This window comes from Diabrotica virgifera, chromosome 9 (genome assembly GCF_917563875.1).
Source record: "Diabrotica virgifera virgifera chromosome 9, PGI_DIABVI_V3a".
In the NCBI taxonomy this organism is placed as follows: Eukaryota; Metazoa; Arthropoda; class Insecta; order Coleoptera; family Chrysomelidae; genus Diabrotica; species Diabrotica virgifera.
In genome coordinates this window covers 42218459-42244952 of record NC_065451.1, presented here as the reverse complement: position 1 = coordinate 42244952, position 26494 = coordinate 42218459, and the positions used below count along the sequence as shown (strand labels likewise).

Genomic DNA, 26494 nt, shown 5'->3' with positions numbered 1-26494 from the left:
TAGCGGCCAGCTTTTGAACTGAGCAGAGAGCTGTAGAAGAGTTTGCTATGGAACTCTAAGGACCTCATTGCCTTCCTTATGTATGAACAGGAAACAAAAAAAGTTGTGACTGGCTAAATGACACCCAAGTCTATGCCATAAAAAAAAATCTTAAATTTTTATATGTCTCTGAAGGTCATCTTCACTTTCTGCAATAATGGCATCATCTGCATAGCGTACTGTAGAGATAATTTCTTCATCCATTCTGTACCCTATACTTAGGTTTTTCATTTTATCAATAATTTCATCCATGATGAGGTTAAACAGCAACAAGCTCAATGAGTCTCCTTGACTTAAGCCTCTTTCCACTGGTATTGGCTGTGTTAGTTTGTTATTAATTTTGGCCTGTATGTTATTTCTGCTGTACATGTTTTCTATAGTCTTGATAATTTCGGATGACATGTTTCGTTTATATAACGGTCATTTCGTCGGCCTCATATGAAAAGTGCCTAAGCTCCAAAATAAGCAAAAATGAGATTTTTGCGCCATCTAATTAATATTTATGGTACGCATGCATAGCAAGACAAAAAAGTTCAAAATGTCAATAGATGTCGCTAGAACCACAAAAAAGAATTCTACAAACTCATTCTTTCGATGGTTCTTTAAATCAGTTTTTTGCGTCTCCTGTGTATTAAATAGTGTGTTGTTACTGCCTTCTGGTTCTAATTAATTAAAAAGACTAAACACGTCTTACTATACATTATATTTTATTCACTGGTATCCAATATCTAAACAATAACATTAATGATTCATAGCGCCTCGCCTTACTACATACTAACTTCTAATAATTATTTGTATATCTATATCCATACTGATTGCTCAGCGTGTTTTTATACCTATCTGAACCATAACAAATATAGTTCAAGTTCACTCGTAATAAACATGTGATACAAACTATAAGCTATTGTTGTTATGTATGTTCAATACCCTAAAGGTTAATAACATCATATTTAAATTATGATTTATACAGAGGTTCATAATATACCACATCTCCGCCGTTTTTAAAAAAGAAAGTCCTAAGAAGAGAAGAAGAATATCTGACGGTATATTCCTCTTTCCCTTTTACAAAATGTTTATGGTTGCCTAATACTATTTTCAAAAATTAAATATCCTAACTATGCTAACTAACTGTAACATGGTACGTTTCAGAGTTTTTTTTTTAATCCTAAAAATTGTTTATTATTATCACTAATTCACTTTCTGTTCCGTCTTGCTTTTTAGTCTTTTCTCCATTCACAAAACAGTGTCCACATAAAAACAGTGACTAAACCTATCGGGATTTTTAATATAGTCTTTTAGTGCCTATATGCATCTCCTACAAGCAGGGGAATAATCTAATCTACCTAACTAAAAATCTCGTATCTAACTAAAAGTCCTATATATATATATACAAGCTGTACGCTCCCGAGGAAGCTGAAGCTGTTTTCACTTGAAGATCCTTTTTGTGGGGGATCATCCCATTCTGACTTTGGTTTTACAATTGCTGGTGTGACTTCGCTGTTTCCACTACCTTTCTCCATTCTTCTCTCTCTCTGATTTTGCTTCCTATATTTCTAATTTCCATACTTCTTAAGTCTTCTTCCACTTGTTGTCTCCATCTGAGTTTAGGCCTGCCTCTGGTTCTTGTACCTGGTGGTATCCATTCGGTTATAACTCTTAACGGATTGTTCTTCTCTCTTCTCATTATGTGTCCATACCATCTAATTCTCTGTGCTTTTGTTGCTCTTACTATGTTCTCTTGACCCATCCATTCTTGTATTTCGTGGTTCATCCATTGCCTTGCATCCTCTTCGTTTTCCCTCTTTGGTCCCAGAATTTTTCTCATAATTTTTCTCTCAAAAACTTTTAGCTGCTCTTCTTCTCTTGCTGTTAATGTGAATGTCTCCAAAGCATATAGCACTATTGGTCTTATGGTCGTTTTGTAGATTTTCATTTTTGTATTTCGGCTTATCTTCTTATCTTTGAAAATTTTTTTATTTCTGTAGAATGCTTTGTTTCCTGCTTGAATTCTTCTTTTCATATCTACACTTTCATTTCTTCTGTTGACTAATACTCCCAAATATTTGAATGTTTCAACCTCTTCGAAGCTGTGTGCGTCTATTGTCATTTCTGTCAGTTGCGTCTTCTTTTTTTTACTTACATTCATGTATTTTGTTTTATTTTCATTTATTTCCAGTCCTCTTAGTTTGGATTCGTTTTCTATTTCTTGAAAGGTTTTCTTTAATGCCTTTTTATCTGTTGCTACTATGGTTATATCGTCCGCATATCCAATTATTTGTACTGTATTTTTATTTATAGTTCCTGCGTTTGACAACTTTTTTATTATCTTATCTAATGATAGAATAAATAGTACAGTTGAGAGCGCATCTCCTTGTCTTACTCCATTTTTAATTTTTATTATTTCTGTTCTCTCTCTTCCGGTGTCTATTGTTGCTTGGGAATCTCGCATTGTCATTTCTATCATTCTTATAATTTTATTTGGTATTTTGCTCTCTTGTAAGTCTTGGATCATTTTTCTTCTACTTAGTTTGTCAAAAGCCTGTTTAAAGTCTAGAAAAAGTATATGTGCTTCTCCGTCGTACTCGTATGTTTTCTCTATCGCTTGTTTTAGTGTATGGATAGCATCTATCGTGGATCTTCCTTTTCTGAAACCGTACTGGTAGTCTCCTATGCTTTGTTCTGTGTATATTGTTAGTCTGTCTCTAATTATACCAGTCAGTACTTTATATGTTACATTCAGTAAATTAATTGCTCGGTAGTTTTTACATATCCTGTGGTCTCCTTGTTTTGGGATTGTCACAATAATTCCTTTCTTCCATTCTTCGGGCATTGTTTCCTTATTCCATATATTCTGTATTAGTTCATAAATCTTTCTGTATAGTGCTTCACCCCCGTATTTTATAAGTTCTGCACATATTCCGTCGTCTCCCGCTGTTTTCCCGTTTTTCAGTTTGCCTATTGTATCTTTTACTTCTGTATAGGTCAATTCTTCTTCTTCACCTTGTTCCGGGTTCATTATTGTTTCTCTTTCTTCTTCCACATCCGTTTCTTGATACATTTCTTCGAAATACTTCTGCCATGTTTCTGCTTCTATGGCTACATTAGCTGTCCGTTTTCTACTACCTAGCTTTAAGTATTGGTACAGTGGTTTTGAATTGTGTCTCTTATTTTCTGTTTCGATCTCGTTCATAATTTCGTCTACTTTTTTATTTTTCTTTGATTTAAACAATTTCTTTGTCTTTTTCCTTTGATCTTGGTATTTTTCTCGTTCCTCTTCTTTACCTGTGCTTAGCCATTTCAATCTTGTTTTATTCTTTTCGTCCACTGCTAGTTTGCACTCTTCGTCAAACCAATTGTTTCTTCTTTCTTTTTGCATTTTTCCAACTACTTTCTCTGCTGCAGTGTTTATTCCTTGTTTGATTTTTTTCCACTGCTCCTCCATTTCTTGTTCCTCCTTGAACTGCATCTCTACATTTACTTCTTTTACAAATCTTCTTTTTACTCCTTTATCTTTTAATTTATCTACGTCCCATCTTCCCTGTGCTTTTCGTCTTTCATTCTTTGTTGTTTTTATTTTACATTTTGCAATCACTAGCATATGGTCCGAATCGATGTTTGCCCCTCTGTGAGATCTCACGTCATTTATCGACTGTTTGTGTGACTTTTTAATAAGTACATGGTCTATTTGATTCCCCTCCAGACTGCCTGGTCTCATCCATGTTATCTTGTGTATGTTTTTGTGTTTATATCTCGTGCTACTTATGTCCATGTTTAATGCCGCTGCTAAATTACATAATCTTTCTCCATTATTGTTTGTTGTGCTATGTAATGAGTTTTCCCCTGCAACCTCCCTAAAGCATTTTTCTTTACCTATTTGTGCGTTGAAATCGCCTATAATAATTAATATATCTTCTCCCGGGATTTTTTCGGCATTTTCTTCTAGTGTTTCATAGAACTGTTGTTTTATTAAGTCATCACTGTTTTCTGTGGGTGCATAGACATTTATTATGGACAACTTGTTCGGTTTGCTGTTTACTCTTATGTATGATAATCTTTGACTTATGGGTTTAAATTCCATAACTTTATGCCTCATTTCCCCTAACACAATAAAAGCAGTTCCTCCATATCCTTGTTTTTCTTCTCCAGCATACCATACTGTATAATTTTCTTTTTCGATTTTTCCATGTCCCCCCCACCTGGTTTCTTGAATTCCTGCAATATCTATATTGTATTGTTTCAACTGTGTCGCTAGCTCTTCCATTTTTCCTTCTTCTAGCAGTGTCCTGACGTTCCATATTCCAATTTTTTTTGTCATTTTTTTAATTCTCTTCCTTTTTTTTGTATTTTTCTTATTATTTTGAATATACCGTGACTCATTTACCTCTTTGTTTGCATTGTCTGTTTCCTTTTCATCCATCCATTCTCTTTTGTCTAGTTTTTTGGGACATTTTCAATTTCTATAAGTTTATTTTCTCTTGCATTCCATTTTAGCACTTTGTCATTTATTTCTAATTTCTGGTATCTGATTTTTACTTTTGCTCCTTTGCTTCTCTGTTGTTTTGCTATGTCTCTGATTTCTTTTTGTATCTTTGCTTCCTTGAACGTCAGCGCTGCATCTATGTATATTTCTCTACAGTCTCTTGTGTATTTGAGTTTACCTTTTTCTTGCAGTATTTTCTGTTTGTCTTCCCAGCTCTTCGTTTCTATTATACATTTCTTGTATCCTATCTTAAACGCACTTTTAACTTCTATTTTCAGTTGCAGCTCTGTTTCCATCATTTTTTGTATGTTTTCTCTTAGTCTAACTTCATCTTCCAGATCTACCTGAATTCCTGTTATGATTAATTTATTGCGTATTTTTTCTTTATCGATCTTCTCTAATCTATTCTCCATGAGTGTTAACGCTTTTTTGAGTTCTTCGTTTTCTTTCTCCCATTTTTGTTCTTTTTTTTCTACTTCTCTTTTTAAATTTTCTGTTTCTGCTTTGTTTTGCTTAAGCTTCTGCTTAATATCTTCCAGTTCGTTTTTCATATCCTTGATTTCATCTTTAATCTCTGTTTTGCTTTCCAGGATATCTTCTTTAATTTCTTGCCTCATCTGGCTCAGCAATATCTTAATCTCCTCCATGTCCGTTAATATTGTACTTACTTTTTTTATGCGCGTGTCTGGAGCTTTTTTGCTTTTATGTTGCTCTTCTTTGTCTTCTTCAATCGAGCTGTCGTGCTCCGGTTTGTGTCTTTTTCCTTCTTTTTTATTTTCTTCGTTGTTCATCTATTTGTCTTGTTGTTTGTTTTCTAGACTGAAAATATTTATCAATATAATGAGAGAAAAATATATTTTTAGTTCACTTAAAGCTTATAATATACACAAAAAATAGGAAAATGTAACCTGTGTCTAATAGTAATTATTATTATTATTATCTTCTTATTTTTAATTACGTTTTGGTAAGGTCTCAGATATTTTGCACACGCCGGCAACGTCGCATAATATTTGGCCGTACTTCTGTTTGCTAATTTATTTATGGCTTTCAGTAATTAAATATTCATTAATGTTTAATTATACACATTTTTGTTATATTCAATGTTTGTTGAATTTGTAACTTAAAAAAATATTGTTCTGTATAATATTATTGCAAATCTCCTCTCTTACGTGCATCAAATTAACAAAAAGATGACTTACAGTTGAAATGTTGAATTCACCACACACTTTGTGAAAATTTCACCAAAAACCAATGTTTACTTCCGTACTAAAACAACTTTTTCCACCAGAGCGCAAATCAACTTGTGTTCACACCAACTTTTAACACTCTTCTGTCCTAAGCTAATATTACTTCTGTCCTAAGCTAAAAGTCCTAAGCTAAGCTAATATTACTCGAATAAGTAAAAAAATGTATCCTTTACTCTATTAATAATTCCTATTTCAGTCTTCTTTTGATTTATTTATATATGTCTTACTAACTTTAAAATAATGTACCTATAATAAAAATGTAATCTCTCTAAAAACTTCTAATATGTCTCTAAAAACTTCTAATAACTCTCTTGTAGCTATAATAAAGATTTAATCTCTCTAAAAACTTCACTTTTTGTGTCCTTTTGCTTACTATCTACTAACACTTATTGTAAGATATTGTCTATCCTTAATTCAAACACTTCCATTTTCCGCGAAAATTTAACCTGAATTCATTATATACAAAAATAAGTTATTTATAATTTACGTTACTTTAGAGAAAAAAAATTTACAACTTTAATTCTTAGACATAATTCAAGATTAGCTACTTATTTGCTTAGTATCTTCTTAATTTTGCTTCTTTTCTTGCAATTTTTATGTGTCTTCTTTCATTTTTCCCACATATTTTACTAAAAATTCTCTTTTTTCTTTCTTTTCTTCTTGTCTGGTACTACAACTCATATAATTAACTTTTCTTCATATAATAACACTTCTACAGTGTACATAATTCATCTTCATATACATATTTCATATAACAATCATATATCATTTATCTCATATATCATTTCATCATAATCATCACTTCATATACTAGCTCCGATACCTTCGTTTTACCTTAATAAAAGAGGTTTCACTCGGATGTCTTAGTTCTCCGCCAATATTAACCCGAATTTTCGCCCTGATCTGTACGCACCATTAAGGTGGTATAGTTAACTCAAAACACGAAATAGGTATTTTATGCGGTTCAAATTCTTCTAAAAATATCACAACCTCAATCTCTTGCTTTGAGGCCGTTGTTTATTCACGAATAATCATGAATAAAATAGGTACCCTTCAAAACACAGAGTGGGTCTCTAATAAGCGTTCAAGCTTCTATAAATCATTAGTACCTTCCTAATTTGACAAGAGCAGTGGGTTTCTTATTGTCTCTAGTTGCCTCATAATATTTAGCTTATAATATTGTTAGTTCTTCTTCTTATATATATATATATATATATATATATATATATATATATATATATATATATATATATATATATATATATATATAGTCCTCCAGATTCTTTATCTCGACTCTTCAGGTCGGTTCGTTAAAAATATATCTCTTGCTTATAGCAATGTTGGTCTTAAAGCTCTTATATCAACGTATGTCATCACTAATCATTATTCATTAAAAAAATCATTTATATATCATTAGTCACACAAAAATTATTATGAATTATTCAAGTTCATATCATAAAAAAATTTAACACAAAATCGATAAAAATGTATCTAAAAGATCAATAACAAAAACAACTGCTAATAAAATTCAATAAAAATTCAAAAATAGCATATGCAAAATTTAGATAAAAATATTCAAAATCAGTTCACATCTCAAAATTCGATAGAAATTCTTGAAAAAAAAATTCGAGATTCCATCAAATATTCAAAAATAACCGGACTAAAAATCGAAATCGGATAGAGATTTTTCAAATAAATTCAATAAAAATTCAAAATTCAATAAAAATGCAATAATATCATATATAATAAACTTCGATAAAAATATTCAATTCAAAAATCACTTCATATTTCAAAATTCATAGATAAAAAAAATCGATATTTCATAAATTATTCAAAACTCAGCAAAGATAAATATTCAATGTTCAATAATAATATAAAAACGAGGGAAGCATTTTTAATAAAGATAGACATTCTTACTTACATTTTATTTCCACTTTGTCTTTACACTGTCGCTCACTGGGTTTCCTGTCCATCTTCGCCGTCTCCGTTTCCAATTTGTTGCCGCCATCTCTGCTCCTTTCAGAAGACCTCCTCTAATCTGCAGTATCAGCCATGTATTAAATAGTGTGTTGTTACTGCCTTCTGGTTCTAATTAATTAAAAAGACTAAACACGTCTTACTATACATTATATTTTATTCACTGGTATCCAATATCTAAACAATAACATTAATGATTCATAGCGCCTCGCCTTACTACATACTAACTTCTAATAATTATTTGTATATCTACATCCATACTGATTGCTCAGCGTGTTTTTATACCTATCTGAACCATAACAAATATAGTTCAAGTTCACTCGTAATAAACATGTGATACAAACTATAAGCTATTGTTTTTATGTATGTTCAATACCCTAAAGGTTAATAACATCATATTTAAATTATGATTTATACAGAGGTTCATAATATAGCACACCTGTAAAATTTGTTAATTTGGACTTAGGCACTTTTCATATGAGGCCGATGATTTGTGGTATTTGTGGTCAATTTCAGAGAGGTACTAAGGAGGTTTTCATCTCTGTAGTTTGCGGTACTAAGGAGGTTTTCATCTCTGTAGTTTTCGGGTATCGTTATCACCCTTTTTAAACATTATGATCGTTGTGCTAGTGCGTTAGCTGTTAGGTATTGTATGTCCCGAAAGAATTTTTTGTACAAGTAACCTTAGTTGTTCAGTTAGTATATTTCCACCGTATTTCAGCATTTCGTTTGGAATCTTGTCCGGTCCTGGAGATTTGCGGATATTTTTTTCAATTCAATCTCGTAAAACCAATCCTAAAGGGAAATAAGCCACAATTTTACGAAAAAAAAAAATGATTTTATTAACGTTTCGACGCCTAAGTCGGGTGTCGTGGTCAAAATACAAAATTATACTAAATTATAGAAAAATGTTGTTGCTTAGTAAAAAATTTTTCCAATAATTTATTTAATCTGACTCATGTATATCGGCAATTCAGACATGTATTATACATTAAGGCAGTGTTATTATATTCCTTTTCCATTGTAAATTTTATTGTCTCTTCTTAATCGTTTATAATATTTAGGGATGTATCCAACAATTCTGTGGTATTCACCATACTGTGGGTTTTAAATTTTGTTTAGAAGTGATATTAGTTTCGAAATCCTCCACAAATATATACGCCAATAATGGAGATAAAGAAGAGCCCATTGCTATACCAAAATTTTGTTTATAGAATTCATTATTAAATAATTGAATTAGTTGAATTGAATTAGTTGAAAATAGGTATCATTAGTGCATAATGTCAATAACTTCATTATAGCTGATACATTTAGTCTTGTCCTAGTTGTCAATGTATTATTATTCTCTAATTTCGTTTTGATTATGTTTAAAGTTTTATCTAATGGCACATTTGTAAATAAACAGTTATGTCAAAAGTTACTAAAATATTATTTGGATTAAATTCAATATAATTTGATAATTTGTTTAAAAAATGTTGTGTATTTTTTTATAAATATGTCATTAATATTTGCAAATGGTTTTATAATATTTTATAAAAATTTTTGATAGTTCACTACAAGGAGAATTGTTGGTGCTACAAAGGGGTTTAAGCGAAATATTCGCTTTATGAATTTTCGGTACTCCATAAAAATGTGGTGTCTTACTGTAATGAGGTGTCATTAATTTTCTTTGATAGTACGTTAGATCGTTTTTAAATTTGAATAAAGTTCTATAGATTTTGTTTTCCAGTGTCTTCGTTGGATCCTTCGTTAATTTTTTATAAGGTCCATTTGTAATTAGATCTGTAATCTTGTCCTCATATTGTATTTTATCCATTATTACAGTTGCATTTCATTTATCCGCTGGTAGGATTGTTATGGAGTCATCATTTTTTAAAGTTTTTAAAGCTTTCATTTCCTCTTTGCTGATGTTCTGTTCAATTTTATTAGTTTTTTTTCATGAGTTGGTAAACACTGGGATATTTTTTCCACTGCGCTAATTATGTCTAATTTTGGAATAGATGGATGAGTATCAGCATAGTTTAAACCTTTTGACAATACCAAATTTTCCGTTACATTTATATGTCTATTTGATATATTGACAACTGTCGCTAATATGTTATTATTTCTATTTAGGTTATCAAAAGTATATATACTATTTTGTTCTAAAAGAATATAAATAGTTATTTATGATATAAGTGTTAAAAGTACACGTTTAAAGCACGCATGTGAAAGTTTGCAGAATGAGCGAAGCGAGTTCTGCAATTCATATGAGTGCCTAAAAAATGTATATTTTAATACGCAAATCATACAATATTTTTTCTACAAACGTAATTACAGGCCAATATCTACAAAAACTTTTACTTGAACTTGACTGACATTCCATTTTTATATTTTTTTGACATTACATCAAAATTGTCTATACGGTCAATATGAATTGCAGTGCCTTAAAAATTTTAAAGCACTAGTGCCTTTAAGTAGCATTTTTAACGCTCGTATGGAGTGCTAAAAATTGCATTTTTAACAAGGTTTTAGAAAAATGTATTTAAATGTATATCTCTTTGTTTTTGATATGAATTTTGATAAATTATTTGTAAACTAAAAATAATTTGATTAAAATCAGAATTTGATATCATTCCGAAAAGCAAATCTTCAATACTTACGATGTCTTGTTCAATAAAAAATAAATTTGACCTATGAAATTGTAACCTTTCCCGGATCATCAATATTGCCAATATCATTTTAAAGTCTTCTACTTTAAAATGTATAATAGATGTCTGAATTGCCGATATAAATGAGTCAGATTAAATAAATTATTAGAAGAATTTTTTACTAAGCAACAACATTTTTGTTTAATTTAGTATAATTTTGTATTTTGACAACGACACCCGACTTATGCGTCGAAACGTTAATAAAATCATTTTTTTGGTAAAATTGTGGCTTATTTCCCATTGAAGGTGGTTGATTATAAAAATGCCACAAGGAAATAGCTTCAGAACAACAATCCTAAAGGATTGTGAGTAGTGGATTTATTTCCCTAACATACATAAACAATTTGAAAAAGACTAAGTTTTCACTCTAATGGCATATAACATATCCCACCAGAATGAAAAAAAAATGGGAACCTTCTCTGGTTACACCTCCGAGGCTTCTACAATTTGCAAGCCATACGGATGCTGAGACTAAGGAAGATGAGGGAATTCTACAATTTACAATTCACGTCACATCTGCTCAGCGCGGTAAAGTTCCAACGAGACTGGTTCCCTTCATACTCCACACAGAGTAAATGTAAATCAAAAATGAATAACCATTTTCAATTTCGTTGCAAAACGAAAATACAGCCGAACCATATTCCAGTCCAATCAGAGAGTGCTGCAAGCACCTCTACCGGTTTCGAAACTTATTAGTCTCTCATCAGGAGGCACATATGCTGCTCTCCCTGATCCAACCAAAACAAACCCCAGCGTGCAGTCCCGAATTGCAACGAACGAAATGGCATAGATGCCCTAGCGGCAACTGCTAGCAAAAGACTAAGTTTTCACTCTAATGGCATATAACATATCCCACCAGAATGAAAAAAAATGGGAACCTTCTCTGGTTACACCTCCGAGGCTTCTACAATTTGCAAGCCATACGGATGCTGAGACTAAGGAAGATGAGGGAATTCTACAATTTACAATTCACGTCACATCTGCTCAGCGCGGTAAAGTTCCAACGAGACTGGTTCCCTTCATACTCCACACAGAGTAAATGTAAATCAAAAATGAATAACCATTTTCAATTTCGTTGCAAAACGAAAATACAGCCGAACCATATTCCAGTCCAATCAGAGAGTGCTGCAAGCACCTCTACCGGTTTCGAAACTTATTAGTCTCTCATCAGGAGGCACATATGCTGCTCTCCCTGATCCAACCAAAACAAACCCCAGCGTGCAGTCCCGTGACTGCACGCTGGGGTTTGTTTTGGTTGGATCAGGGAGAGCAGCATATGTGCCTCCTGATGAGAGACTAATAAGTTTCGAAACCGGTAGAGGTGCTTGCAGCACTCTCTGATTGGACTGGAATATGGTTCGGCTGTATTTTCGTTTTGCAACGAAATTGAAAATGGTTATTCATTTTTGATTTACATTTACTCTGTGTGGAGTATGAAGGGAACCAGTCTCGTTGGAACTTTACCGCGCTGAGCAGATGTGACGTGAATTGTAAATTGTAGAATTCCCTCATCTTCCTTAGTCTCAGCATCCGTATGGCTTGCAAATTGTAGAAGCCTCGGAGGTGTAACCAGAGAAGGTTCCCATTTTTTTTTTCATTCTGGTGGGATATGTTATATGCCATTAGAGTGAAAACTTAGTCTTTTGCTAGCAGTTGCCGCTAGGGCATCTATGCCATTTCGTTCGTTGCAATTCGGGACTGCACGCTGGGGTTTGTTTTGGTTGGATCAGGGAGAGCAGCATATGTGCCTCCTGATGAGAGACTAATAAGTTTCGAAACCGGTAGAGGTGCTTGCAGCACTCTCTGATTGGACTGGAATATGGTTCGGCTGTATTTTCGTTTTGCAACGAAATTGAAAATGGTTATTCATTTTTGATAAACAATTTGATTTACTTACCCCCTCACATACTCCACTAACTTTGCAAATGGGTATTCCCAAGTATACATTTTGATTACTTGAATTCCAGATATGATTTCATTCATAAGTCTAACCCTTTCATCGGTTCGAGTAGCAGTTTTCAGCCTAAACTGCGAAGTCTTCTTGCCCAACCATGCTAAAAATAATCCATATGTAAATAGTGAATATACTAAGAAAGACGAAATTACAAGGATCAACCGAATTGAATTCACTTTGGTTGAATGGAGCAGAAGTGAAAACAATGATATTTACACGGTATCTGCAGAGTGAACTATTCAACATGACATATTTTCTTTGAATGATGTTGTCGATTAAAGTCATGTGTTTAGGAGTTACATTAATATGGGATCATTTAATAAAAGAATTAGGCTAAAAAGAAATGTCGATGTTGGTGGGTGCGGTCATGGGTATTAAGAAGACAAGTTTTAGAAACCGCTTTTGGTTGATTGTTTTATCTTTGTTAACTCACAAGTATACCTAACAAGTACAGATACTTTTAATTTTCAACCTTATATCTTCTTCGGTTATACCTCCAATGTTCAACTCTTCAGTTAGCAATTTAATAGCATGTCCATCACAATCTCGGTTTTTGTAACCCTCTGTTTTATAATTCAATTGACACAAATTATTTTGCTCCAAGAACAGATGTGTGTACTCTACATTCCATAATAATATGCTGTACAAGTGAGTCGTTCAGTTTTTGTGTTTACACATTAATTTCTCGTTCAACCGTGTTGAAGATTGAACGCTAAAACTGAAAATATTAACAGATTACTTGATTCGTGGTCGAAATTATTTTTCACTCATTTCATCATTCCCCGTTAGAGGACAGTCTAACCATACTCCGGTGCAAATATTTTAATATTTGCACTTCTTCGTTTCGTGATGGTCCAATTCTGTCTACTTGCAAAGCCTCTTTGACATGGAATAGATTCCGAAACATCAGGTGTCAGAGGATGGCAAGAGACTCGAATTGAATCAAAACGAAACGATTTTTTTTTGTCATACCTTAGTCGGTTTTAGAGTACAAAATGACCACGTTTCATATAAGTAATCTGCGACGCATTATTGGAGTGTTCTCCTAGCGCCGCCGCTTGGTACTGTGTACCTCGGTTAACAGATTACTTGGCGTGGTCTAAATTATTTTTCACTCATTTCATCATTCCCCGTTAGAGGACAGTCTAACCACACTCCGGTGCAAATATTTTATTATTTGCACTTCTTCTTCGTTTCGTTATGGTCCAATTCAGTCTACTTGCAAAGCCTTTTTGACAAGGAATAGATTCCGAAACATCAGGTATCAGAGGATGGCAAGAGACTCGAATTGAATCAGAACGAAACGATTATTTTCTTTTTTATCATACCTTACTCGGTTTTAGAGTACAAAATGATCACGTTTCATATAAGTAATCTGCGACGCATTATTGGATGTTCTCCTAGCGGCGCCGCTTGGTACTGTGTACCTCAGTTATCAGATTACTTGAATGGTGGTCGAAATTATTTTTCACTCATTGGAAAATATTGAGCATATTCAATTCTTTCAATGTTATTGAAAGACAACAGTCAATGACATTGAATGATTCACTTTTATGTTTACATGGCTCAATTTGATTGCTTCATCCAAATTATAAGGCAAAAGTGAACTGTGCAATTTCGCCTTAAGACAAGGATAACACAGTAAATTTTTTCATCATCATGTTTAGCACCATTTGTATTGTCTACCAAAAACTTTATATGCACTCATGTTTATTTATTCACTGCTTAAAACTAAATTAATAAAGTCATTCAAGTACTTCTACAACTAAGAACTACACAAAATCTAGAACAAAATGTTCGGAAAATACTGTTAACGGTAAAAAAACTTTAGAAAACATGTGGTACAAATAATATTAACAAACACAATGTTTGACTGTTTGACGTTTTCATAAAAACGAAACCGTAGATTTTCTTATTTTGTTAATGCCATACTCTGCATAGAGTACAAAGACTCGTTTCATATGGGCTCTCTGAACCGCAAATTGGAATATTTTCCTGGCGGTGCCTTTTGGTATGTTTATACCTGGGTTAAGCAGAAAGCTTGAATTGAGTCGAAATTCATTTCGTTTTCATAAACGTCAATGTCTTGGAATGCCTTATTCAGCAGAAGAGCAACAAAATTACATACAAATAATTCATGGGAAGCTTAATGAAAAAATTTGCAAAGTATTTTCTTCATTACGTAAATCGTCTAGCTGGACATAGGGAAGATAGGTACATTGAGAGAATTATGGCAACTACGCTAACCTGTGTTAGTTGAAGCTTCTGTTAGAGTACAAGTTTGTGGTGGAATAGAGCTGTTAGAACGAATGGAATGAATAAGTTTTGAAGCAAGTCTGTCCTTAAATAAATGAAAAAAGTTTATGACTATTGAGTTAATAATTTTATTTTATTTTTAAAATATTTTTTATTTAAAAACTATTTTCAAAACTAAACCGCTTTCCCATTTCCTTAGGCCAAAACTATTTAGCTACTACATTGTCATATTTTGACGTTTATTTGTGTCAGTCGAAATGAGTTATCAATTCGCGATTGAAACGGAATATAGAGGGCAGGTCGAATGCAAGAAAATGGCCGATATAAATGGTATAAACAAAGATCCAATTCTATTCAATACCGATTTGATTTAAAATATTTTAATGTACTCATAACGCTGAAATTTACTAAAAATTTCTTAATAGTGACCAAATTCCATTCAAATCAACAATTTTCTGGTTTGTTTATACCACTTATAGTAGTTTAAATTTATTCCACCAGAGGTCAGCTACTTTGTTTTTCATCGCGAATTTTGAGATTGTCATCGAGAGAGCTCAGTTGCCACAATTAGCTCAATATAATACAATGTATGTATTTATGTATCTAAATATATACAATGTATGTTCCCTATGCCCAGCTGAACGATTTACATACTGTATGTATTATTAGATATAGGAGAATAGGCCATTTTTGGGAAAAGTTATTTACCAGCAATTTTATTGCTGATATCGAATCTTATGATCGTATATATTAATAATGTAGGTATGCAAAGTCTGCAGATAGTGTGCTACTTTTTTTATAAACAAAATGGCGCCCGAAAATCGTGTTTTTTTTTAATTGTTGCTCTATACCTCCAAAGATTTTAACTTTACACTAAAAATACCTAAATAAAAATTCACCGCACTTAAATTCTGCATAGAGGCGTGTTTTTCCCGATTTACTTTGACGAAAATTTCCCCGGAAAATGCAGCTTTTTCCAAAAAAATCTTTAATTTTCAACTCAAATTTTAGGTAAGTAAATGTTTATAAATAATTAAATAACTTGGTAGTAAGAAAGCTATTTTTTATAAATTATGATTTCAGAAGCCGATATTTAGCAATAATTGAATTGTTAATTAAAAATTTACGGTTACTATAATTACCACAATAATTATGATACATAAGAATAACTATGATTTTTGTATAAAAAGATACTGTACCTATCTAGTGTAATTTACAGAATTAAAATTGGACTATTTAAGCAGCCTCAGGAATATTTTAAAATTAAAAACAATTTTTTGGCTTATAAATAAATAAAATATATCGGGAAATATTAAATTAAATTAAATTATGAAAACGTTAATTGCAAAAAAAACGGAAGGACGCTTCTTCCAAAAGAAAAAACGTTTAATTGTGATGAGTGGTTCCTGAGATACAACCGGTGAAAGTTGACCGGCATTTACGGCAAAGATATAAATAATAGAATTATAATTTTCAAACCATCACCTTTTTATTTTTGTCCTCTTTCTCCACACCAATTTTCATATCTTTAAAATAATCATAACATATATTATTATAATAAAAACTATCGACATTACGAGAGAAAATTGCCAAAAATAGCAAAATTCCAATCAAAAATTAGATTGGAGAAAATGTAATCTCAAAGTTCAAAGTCTGTATACGTTAAAAAATGCATTTTCTCGGCTTCCCATGGAGGAATTATCCTTCTAATGGCTTCCCATGGAGCAATTTTCTTCATACTTTTTTTGTTCCCAAGTAACTCGAGTATAGAGCCATCTAACTTACGCATTATTAAATGTCAAACCTGCTTTTGTTTTGTTATAATAAATTTATTTATTTATTACAACAAAAATGTTTAATTTGTTTAGATAAAGATTGTTTAAATTATTATACCGCTTTCAAATGAGAACATTTGTGTTTCTAACGTTAAAAGGTACACTTGTAGTAGGTTTATCTAAAAAAAAGTTTACAACTGGAAAAAATATGTAATCTATTATAACAAAACAAAAGCAAGTTTGACATTTAATAATGCGTTAGTTAGATGGCTCTACTCGAGTTACTTGAAAGCAAAAAAAGATTGAAGAAAATTGCTTGATGGGAAGCCGAGAAAATGCATTTTTTTAACGTATACCGATTTTGAACTTTGAGATTACATTTTCTCCAACCTAATTTTTGATCGGAATTTTGCTATTTTTGTCAATTTTCACTCGTAATATCGATAGTTTTTATTATAACAATATATGTGATCATTATTTTAAAGATATGAAAATTGGTGTGGAGAAAGAGGACAAAAATAAAAAAGGTGATAGTTCAAACATTATAATCTTATTGTTTATATATTTGCCGTAAATGCCGGTCAACTTTCACCGGTCGTATCTCAGGAACCACTTATCACAATTAAACGTTTTTTCTTCTAGAAGAAGCGTCCTGCCGCTTTTATTCACTAACGTTTTCATAATTTAATTTCATTTAATATTTCCCGAGATACTATTTTTTTATAAACCAAAAAATTGTTTATAATTTTAAAAACATTCCTGAGGCCGCTTAGATAGTCCAATTTCAATTCTGTAAAAAACATTAAGTAAGTACAATATCTTTTCATACAAAAATCATAGTTATTCTTATGTTTAATAATTATTGTGGTTATTATAGTGACCGTAAATTTTTAATTAACAATTCAATTGTTGCTAAACTGTTTATTCAATTTCCATCGGCTTCTGGAATTATAATACATATGAAAAGAGCTTTCATACTACTAAGTTATTTAATTATTTATAAACAATTACTTATCTAAAATTTTAGTTGAAAATTAAAGATTTTGTTGGAAAAAACGCATTTTCCGGGGAAAATTTTCGTCGAAGTAAATCGGGAAAAACGCGACTATGCAGAATTTAATTACGATGAATTTTTATTTAGGTGTTTTTGATGTGAAGTTAAAATCTTTGGAATTATAGAGCAAAAGTTGAAAAAAAAACACGATTTTCGGGCACCATTATATTTATAAAAAAAGTAGCACACTATCTGCGGACTTTTCATACCTATATTATTAATGTATAGAATCATAAAATTCGATTTCAGCAATAAAATTGCTGGTAAATAACTTTTCCTTGTATTTTGCTAATTAGCCCAGCGTAATAAGAAAGTATGGATACTTACACTGTAGCGGTATGGACAGTAGCAAAAAGAATGTTCCAAGAAGTCCTGTCCATCCCACAACTATATATAAAAATACCATCACAATAAGCGCTTGTATAGGAGCGATATATAAGTGATGTAGGTGAATGGGAGCTGTGTCAAATCTGCCTACATCATTAGAAAGTAAATTTACCATCTGTCCAATGGTAGTTTCGGCTAAAGCAGATTTGCTGAGTCTTAGAGCTTTCCTATATATTAGAGAACACGATGCTATTCTCATCTTCATACCAATTTGAAACAGTCCTAAACAAAATCTATGTACAAGGACCACACTGATAAATGAAGTCGCAACTATTAAGCCTGAGTACAGGTAAACTTCGTTAATATTTTCTTTGGGATCTTTTTCATAAACGATTAGTAACTTTGATATTATAAACGGTTGAGCCATTCTGCAAAAAAAAAACAATTTTAGTTTAACGATTTCAAAGCACTTAATGATTTAATGCAAGATCCTGAAATCAAAATAGTGAGACTACAATGACCTCAGGATTATACGGAATCTATACTATACAGGGTGTCCAGAAACTCTACCGATAAACGAAGACAGGAGATTCCTCAAATAATTTTAAGACAATTTAACCCAATTCACCTAGTCCGAAAATGCTTCTTAAGGGAGCTAGAGCTCTTTGAAGATGGCGTCATGAAATTAGTTTTTCTTAAATACCTCCAGAACGCTGCTAGTTAGAAAAACTAAAATTGGTAGGCATATTTACTTTTCAAAGATAAATCGATTCCATCCATTGCAAATTTCTAGTACCGGTCATAGGCGTCCGTTTTGGGTAGAGCAACGGGTATTTTATCGCATAACTTTATCCTTAACTTTTATGCATTTTTGACACCGGATTATTAAATTGTGAGATATTCTAGTACTAAAAGGTACTCTTACTTTAAGCCGGTAGGACACACCGTTTTCTAGAAAAATCGATTTGAAGATTTTTCGTTTTTGGAATTTGAAAATAAATTGAAAGAACTTTTCAACCAAAAACGAAGTATGTTACCAACATAAAGTAAGAGTAACTTTTAGTACTCGAATACCTCATAATTTAATAATCTAGTGTCAAAAATGCTCAAAAATTCAAGACAAAAAAGTTATGCTACAAAATAACTGTTGACCTACCCAAAAGGGACGCATATGACCAGTACTAGAATTTCGCAATTAATGAAATCGATTTATCTCTGAAATATAAATAAATGTACCAGTCTTCGTTTTTCTAAATAGTTTTTTTTTTAATTTTTTTTTTTTATTTAAAAAGCGAAAAATTTTCAAATCGATTTTTCTAGAAAACGGTGTATCCTACCAATTAAAACAAGAGTACCTTTTAGTACTAGAATACTTCACAATTTAATAATCCAGTATCAGTTGAAGATAAAAATGTTATGCGATAAAATAGCCGTTGCCCTACCCAAAACGGACGCCTATGATCGGTACTAGAAATTTGCAATGGGTGGATTAGATTTATATCTTGAAGTTAAATACGCGTATCAATTTTTGTTTTCCTAAATAGAAGCGTTCTGGCGGTATTTAAAAAATAGTATATTGTGCAACAAGTGCAGAAAGGCACTAATTTCTCACGAGTTTGAAAAGTTGCGGTACGAGCGCAAGCGAGTGCCGCAATTCAAACGAGTGAGAAATTACCTTTCTGCACGTGTTTCACACTATACTTTTTCTACAAGCACAGTTTTTCCTAAAAATAAAAATCACAATTTCCAAACGACGATTAATTATAATAGGTACCTATGTGATAAATTTTAAACTGTATTTAATTAATACCTACTAATCAATTCAAATTCCTTATATCTAAATAAATTGCACAGAAATCAGTTAAAAAATTAATGCACTGCCTTAATTTGTTTAAATTTAAACAATTATTACACATTATTGACATTATATTTATGCAGTCACGGATTTACACAAAACCTACTTCATTCGACGTCTCTTGCACAGGTTGCTAAATCCTTATTGGTTATTTGATAATTATAAAATGTTTAATAAGAATAAAATTGTAAAATAAAACACTTGTAACATCCATAATTTAGTTTCTATGCTATAGTTAAATATAATAATTGTCTTATAGGTTATATATTTGTCTAAAGTTTAACCACGGATGTATACAGAATATAACGTTACTCAGAATGCGGTAGTCCACGGATGTAAACAGAATATAACGTTACTAAGAATGAGGTAGTCAACTGTGCAGAAAAGAACTTTGCGGCACAGAAACGTCACTTTGCGGCACAGAAACGTCACTTTGCGGCACAGAAACGTCACTTTTCTGCACACTAATGTCAAATATCTTATACTGTGAGAAAATATCAAGTTTGCTAACATAAAACCGTGCAGAAAAGTGCACTTTGAATAGTGGTTGTAGAAAAAACTAATTACAAGACGCCATCTTCAAAGAGCTCTAGCTCCCTTAGGAAGCATTTTCGGACTAAGTGAATTGGGTTAAATTATCTTAAAATTATCTGAAGAATCTCCTGTATTCTTTTGTCGGTAGAGTTGTATATAAGCAGCGAGCAAATGTACGTGTTAACGAACAGGTGCGGCAGTACGCCAAATAGAATTCTAATTTGCTGACGTCACAAAATAGAATTTCATAATGGGAGAATCGACGGTTGCTAGCCAACGTGACGTCACTAAAATAGAATTCTATTTGGCGTGCTCCCGCACCAGCTGTAGGAGCACATAAATTAGAGTTGTAGAGAGCTAAACGCAAAAAAACGTTATTTCATTTTTTTTATTTTTAGGGTACAATTGCAATTTTGACAATATTCCCCAACTAAAATTTAAAATAAATTTTATTTTCGTTTTCATGAGGGTCAAAAACATAATCTAAGGCCAAAATTAGCCATTCATCACCCATTGTCAGTATCTCGAAAAATAAGCGGTATGTTGGAGATTTCTAATCTCGACACTAAAAGTTGCACTATTTTTTTTTCTATAAAACATTTTGATCTCAAACTTACCAAAAAACTTCCTTGTACTCTGTATTTTAACATAAATGTGATTAAGAAGCTAAATTTTAAACTTGGTCACACAACTTTTGCGATTAAACTTTGCAATGCACAAATCCGCACCTTTTCCTTTGAAAAATTCATAACCTTTATCAGAATAAGAATAAAAGCTTGAAGCAGGTGCCGTTGTCTTCAGAAATGTTGGAGATATATACTTTAAAAATTTCAGAAAAAAAATGTTAAAATGGAATGGAGTTGTAGCGAGGTAAACGCAAAAACGTGATTTAATTTTTTTTGGGTCAAATTGCGATTTTGACAATGTTCCCCACATGAAATTTAAAATACACCTCATTTTCGTTTTCGGCACCCTTAAAAATATAAAGTATGAATAAAATTAGCCATTCACCCCTCCGTGGTCAGTATCTCGAAAACTAAGCGTTTTTTGAGGGTGTGCCGCTCGTGTGTAATGCTTAGAAGCCTGGAGATTAAAACAAGTCGATCTGAAGGGCGGAGGTAAATTCCTCACCAACAAGTAAAACCATATAATCCGACAGGTATTTTCCTCACCAAATTTAAGGGTTAGTATTATTCTGGTAGGTATTTTCCTCACCAACTCACTGAGGTATATAATAAAATAAAAATATAGATTTATAAGTAATTTAAGAATGTTTATTATGAAAGCATCCCAAATCCGAATACAAGACATTAATTTCCTTACATTATAATAATAGTTTATAATATAGATTTATAGATAATATGTAAAACGTATAAATTATTATTTAATATTATTTACTACTATAATAAGAGACACACTTTACAAAATCCATTCTTGTCATTTGATTCGATTGATACCGTATTATTAAATTTTCTACATTTTTCAATTTCAGTTTTACTTGTTTATCTTTGATAGGTTTTGGAATATGCAAATTTTATATTTTAACATACTTATCTACTTGATATTCTTTAACTTTTTCTAAGGATATATAATACGGATGGATGCGTATTATAAAACGAGGAATTGAAATGCGAATGAAAAGATTCGCAAGCATTAGCAGTAGGAAAAACAGAAGAACTTTCCTCTGCCCACAAATATGGGGAGAATATGGCATTTTCGTCTTCGTCTGTATAAGTTTCAACAAAATACTCAGCGTATCTATCGAAAATTTCATTTTCTGGTTTGCATGACATTAAATCAAACACAAGACAATCTGATACGTCTTCTGGTTTTATATATGTAAGGCCAAAAGTATGTTTCAGCTACTTGCCAACTTCAGAATCATTCGTATTATGCTGATGTTAAGAGACTGAATTTTTCTATACCACATACTACAAGCTTGGTGTAGGTGAAATCTACAACCATGTGTTTCAGTGTTCGGAGATATTTGAATGATTGCATTATATATAGCTTTTTCAAAATCTACAAAAATTGTACTAGGATTAAACTCAATTTTGAGGGCTTTAATAATTTCTGATTTTAACAAATAAAAACGATGGTTGTAAGTTTCTGTTTTTTTTTTTGGCAGTAAACAGTATAATAAATAAATATAATGCCCATTAATTAGCCCATGAATAGTGAATAATTGCAAATAATATCTGGTGCAGTAGGAAAATGTGCCATCCATATAATCTATAAAATTCAATGTGGCTAAAAGTCTTATATTTGTTTCACAATTATCTTACTTTTGATACAGTTTATAAAGAGACAATTTTCCCCCTTGGTTGTTTTTTAAGCACACTTCTTCACAAATTCTTGAACCTTATCAATATTGGAAGGAAGTCGACCAGGCATCATTTTTCGTCGATAATTATATAATATATTTTTTCTTATGTAACTGACATCAATCGTAGATTTGTTTCAGGCAAATTAGCTGCAAGCTCTTGGTGTATAATTTTTGCTGGTTTTTCAGTAATATTCTCTTCGGCTTTACGTTTACAAAAGTTAGAAACAATTTTCCGATCTATCTTCTGACGATGTGGTTCATGATTATGTTGTAGGCTACTTCTAGATATTGTAAAATTTGCACCAATAGTAAATATTTTCGCACTACAAGTTGTTTTATTACACCTCTAGAACACTTCTTTACTTTTTAAAACTTTCACTTTATAAAAAATAAATTTTCAAATACCAGCGATTACTTTCTATTAAACATTCCATTCTGTCAAAAATTCCAATTGTGACTAAAAAGAAAATACTATAATTAATTAATTAGTTATTTTATTATAGTTTACCTACTGTAATTTTATAGTAGGTAGATAAATAATTATCTTGCATGCCTTTAGTAAAAACTAAAAAAGTAACTTTAGGTAAAAGATTATTTTGGTGAGGAAATTACACCCGCCGGATCTGAATAAGTTGACAGCCCTTGAATTTTGGTGTTACAAAAGAATGCTACGAATATCGTGTATTCAAATAATGTAAACGTGGAAGTAAATAGAAGCATATGAAATGAAGCGGATATAATATATTAACTACGAAAATTTGGATACGTGCTTAGTGAAAGGGGACAAATACTCATTATTACAACTTATTATGCAAGGGAAAATCCGAGAAAAGCGAAATGTGGGTGTAACAAAAAAGACAACTTCTGTTGGAGTGAAAGTAAAGAGAAGAATAAACTCCAACAGAAGTAGAAATAAGAAAGATTCTAGATGTAACTAATGGAACAAAAAAGTGGGGCTTCTACGTTGACAAGCCGATGTAATGAAAATACTACTTTTGCAGTAGTATTAGTAGAGGAAGATGCAAAGATGAAGAGATACATGGACTGATAATAGATATATAAATCGACAGAGGCAAATGATTGGAGTTATGCTGGCGATAAATGCAAGAGAACGACAACTTGACACTCAAGGATAGATACGGCTAATTTGCATGCCTGTCAAAGACGGTAGCTCAAAGTAGATAGGGATGATGACTAAGAATCGAAATATTAAGATAAGAATAATGTACTGAAAAGGAGTAAAGATGAATATACTTGCTAATTAAGAACAAATTGAATAAACCAAACAAACCATGGGCACCAGGAAATGATCTTTGATCTCTTTCTCAGGTATCTTATACTGCTGTAAAGTATATTAAATCAATAAGTAAATGTAAATATAAAGGAATAAGAAGAAATTATATACAAAATAAATAATTATTTATTAAAAATAACTACTAGATTTTTAACAATCTCGGAGTTAAACCAAATTGAATATAAGTGACTCTAACATGACAAAAGTTATGGTTTACTCTATTATATCCAAGATAACAACAAAAATGTTACCTGTTAACAAAATTAAAATACCTCTTACTTATATATTATAGGGTACAACTCACATGAGACTTTTACCAAATGGTTATAGTACGCTTGCTACGTACAACTAAATTAAAAACCGACAAATATGAAAAATGTGTAATTCAGCAGGCACAAGCACGACTAAAGAAAATACAAGAAAATGAGTTAAGCAAAGTTAAATATACAAATGAATGTGAAATAAATTGAAGTTAAGATAAACACCTAATTAACCGAACAAATGAAGAAAAGCAAATGAACAACGAAATATTTGGGAAGCAAGCAACTAATACAAACTAAATTTACATATTGACATGAAATCGACCTAAATTAACAATAAAATATAAAAACCTGGACTAAAAAAAATTTCTGGGCTTATTCCTTGTGCACAAGTAATTTACCGTAGATCGTAAATAAGTTTGGGAACCTAATACATTGATATAAAAATATGTTATATACAAAAAACAAAGGTAAGCTAAATCTGAAAAAAGTAATTAATAAACAAAGTGCATTAAACCAAAACGTCTGAGATATAAAAACACAATAGTTACTAATATCACCAAACTGATTGTTCCTAAACAATCCCAACCGAGTTGTCAAAAGGTTGCTGCCGCATACCGGAAAATGAACACCATGGTGGTGCAAAACTATACCTCCTGTAGGTCCAGGTGTAAAAGAGAGAAAATGGAGCTGGAACGCTCCAGCTTGCTCCCAGGTTGACTGACTGGAGCCGGAATAGGTTCCTCTCAGGTGGGTGAGGGTCTATGACTTCCCATGTTGTGTTAAGTATATTATTTCCCCAAAAGGCTAAAACAAATATTTACCCAGATACCCAGTCTTAGTTTCAATTTAAAAGTGTACGAAAAAGTGTTTTTAGGAAAAACAATAATGTAAAAAGGGTCATTAGCTACACACAAAAGAATTACTGAATTATTGAAGTCTTGACAACATTTGACCTTGACAAGAATTTATCTAATAATTTCTAATTACAGACATGTGGATTTGGGATTTAAATACAGAATAGATATGATCAATGATGTTGGAAAAATTTTAGTATCACCAAAAATTAAAACTATTAGAATTTTCTCTGAGTTAATAATATCTATAGATATTGAACTGATTAAAAGATACTAAATTCAACTAATACATTTACTAGGAAGATTGAACTGGAAGAAATATTTTATTAGATGTAAAAATAATGTAACATGCAATGTCATTAACCTTTTTATGTCAAAAAAAATATGTATTTATTTACCGGACCTTTCAGTTCTCCATTACTGTTTTCCCTCTAGAAAACACTGGATGGATTATTGGGGGGATTCTAGGGAACTTTATTTCCCATTAAAGGCTTATTACTTATGAGAAAGATTTCGCCATTTTGGGTACTTCGACCTACCTATTCCGGGCTCACAAATCAAGTGGTCAGCGAACTTGGCTTCTCCCACAAGGAAATGTCAAATTTATCTCAGAACGTGAAGTCATCTTCACCACTAGGTGGCGTATAGTGCGTTTCGTACCCAGAAGTGTGATGTCACGCAAATAGTTGACTACGAGAAAATTAGAGAAATTAATCTAGAGATCAAGAGAAGTAATTATAAAAATAATTCAAAAATTCAAAAATAATTTCGTAACGTATCGAACCGTTACATGGGAAGACTAAGAATATCCTGGCTTAAGAACTTGAAGGAATGGTTCGAATGCAGTAGTGCAGGATTATTTAGAGCGGGAGTCAACAGGGTCCGCATATCCATGGTGATTTCCAACTTTGATAGAATATGGAATTAAAAAAAAAGAAAGAGGATAATACCTTAAAGTTTAAATTAAATTATACAAGTAATGGTGAAAAAATGCAAATCTAAAAGTGCAAAAACCTACACTCACCGGCAGAGAAAACGGGCACCCCAAAAAATGGGTCATTTTTAATGTCTTGTATTTCCTAAACCTGATGTCCGATTTAAGTAATTTTTTTAATATGTTATAGCCTTACTCTTTATCAATATCGCTGTAATAATATTGTTGCTAGACAGGTACATTGTCATTGTATACAGGGTGTACGAATCAAACTGTATTTTTTTCTCAAACTTTGGAACACCCTGTGGAATGTTCTAGCTTTTATAAAATACTAAAATTAAAACCCAACTATAGCCACAGATTTTCTTAACATTCTGTTTTTTTATTCATTCGCTTATGTTGGCTAATAAAAAAGTTAGGCACTTTAACAACTACCCCTGTTTTTCGTCAATACAGGGTGTTTTTCAATAAGTACAGCAAGCTTTAAGGGGTAATTCTGCATGATAAAATAATGACAGTTTGCTTTATATGCTTATGCCCGCAAATACTTAGTTTCTGAGATAGGGGGTGTTGAAATTGTTCTTACAAACTGACGATTTATTTATTGCTCTAAAACGGTTTGTGATATGCAAATG

General features: G+C 31.8%; 1 protein-coding gene across 4 annotated transcripts in view; it reads right to left on the bottom strand.

The window, feature by feature from the left end:
* Positions 1 to 26494, bottom strand: part of LOC126892724 (probable multidrug resistance-associated protein lethal(2)03659) — a 117936-nt gene that overhangs the window by 47678 nt on the left and 43764 nt on the right. For all 4 annotated transcript variants that reach the window (XM_050662363.1, XM_050662362.1, XM_050662361.1 and 1 more), the window contains 2 exons: positions 17800 to 18227; positions 12331 to 12487 (listed from right to left, as the gene is read on the bottom strand). In XM_050662363.1, the coding sequence (XP_050518320.1) occupies positions 12331 to 12487; positions 17800 to 18227 (585 nt within the window). The remainder of the gene's footprint in view (positions 1 to 12330; positions 12488 to 17799; positions 18228 to 26494) is intronic.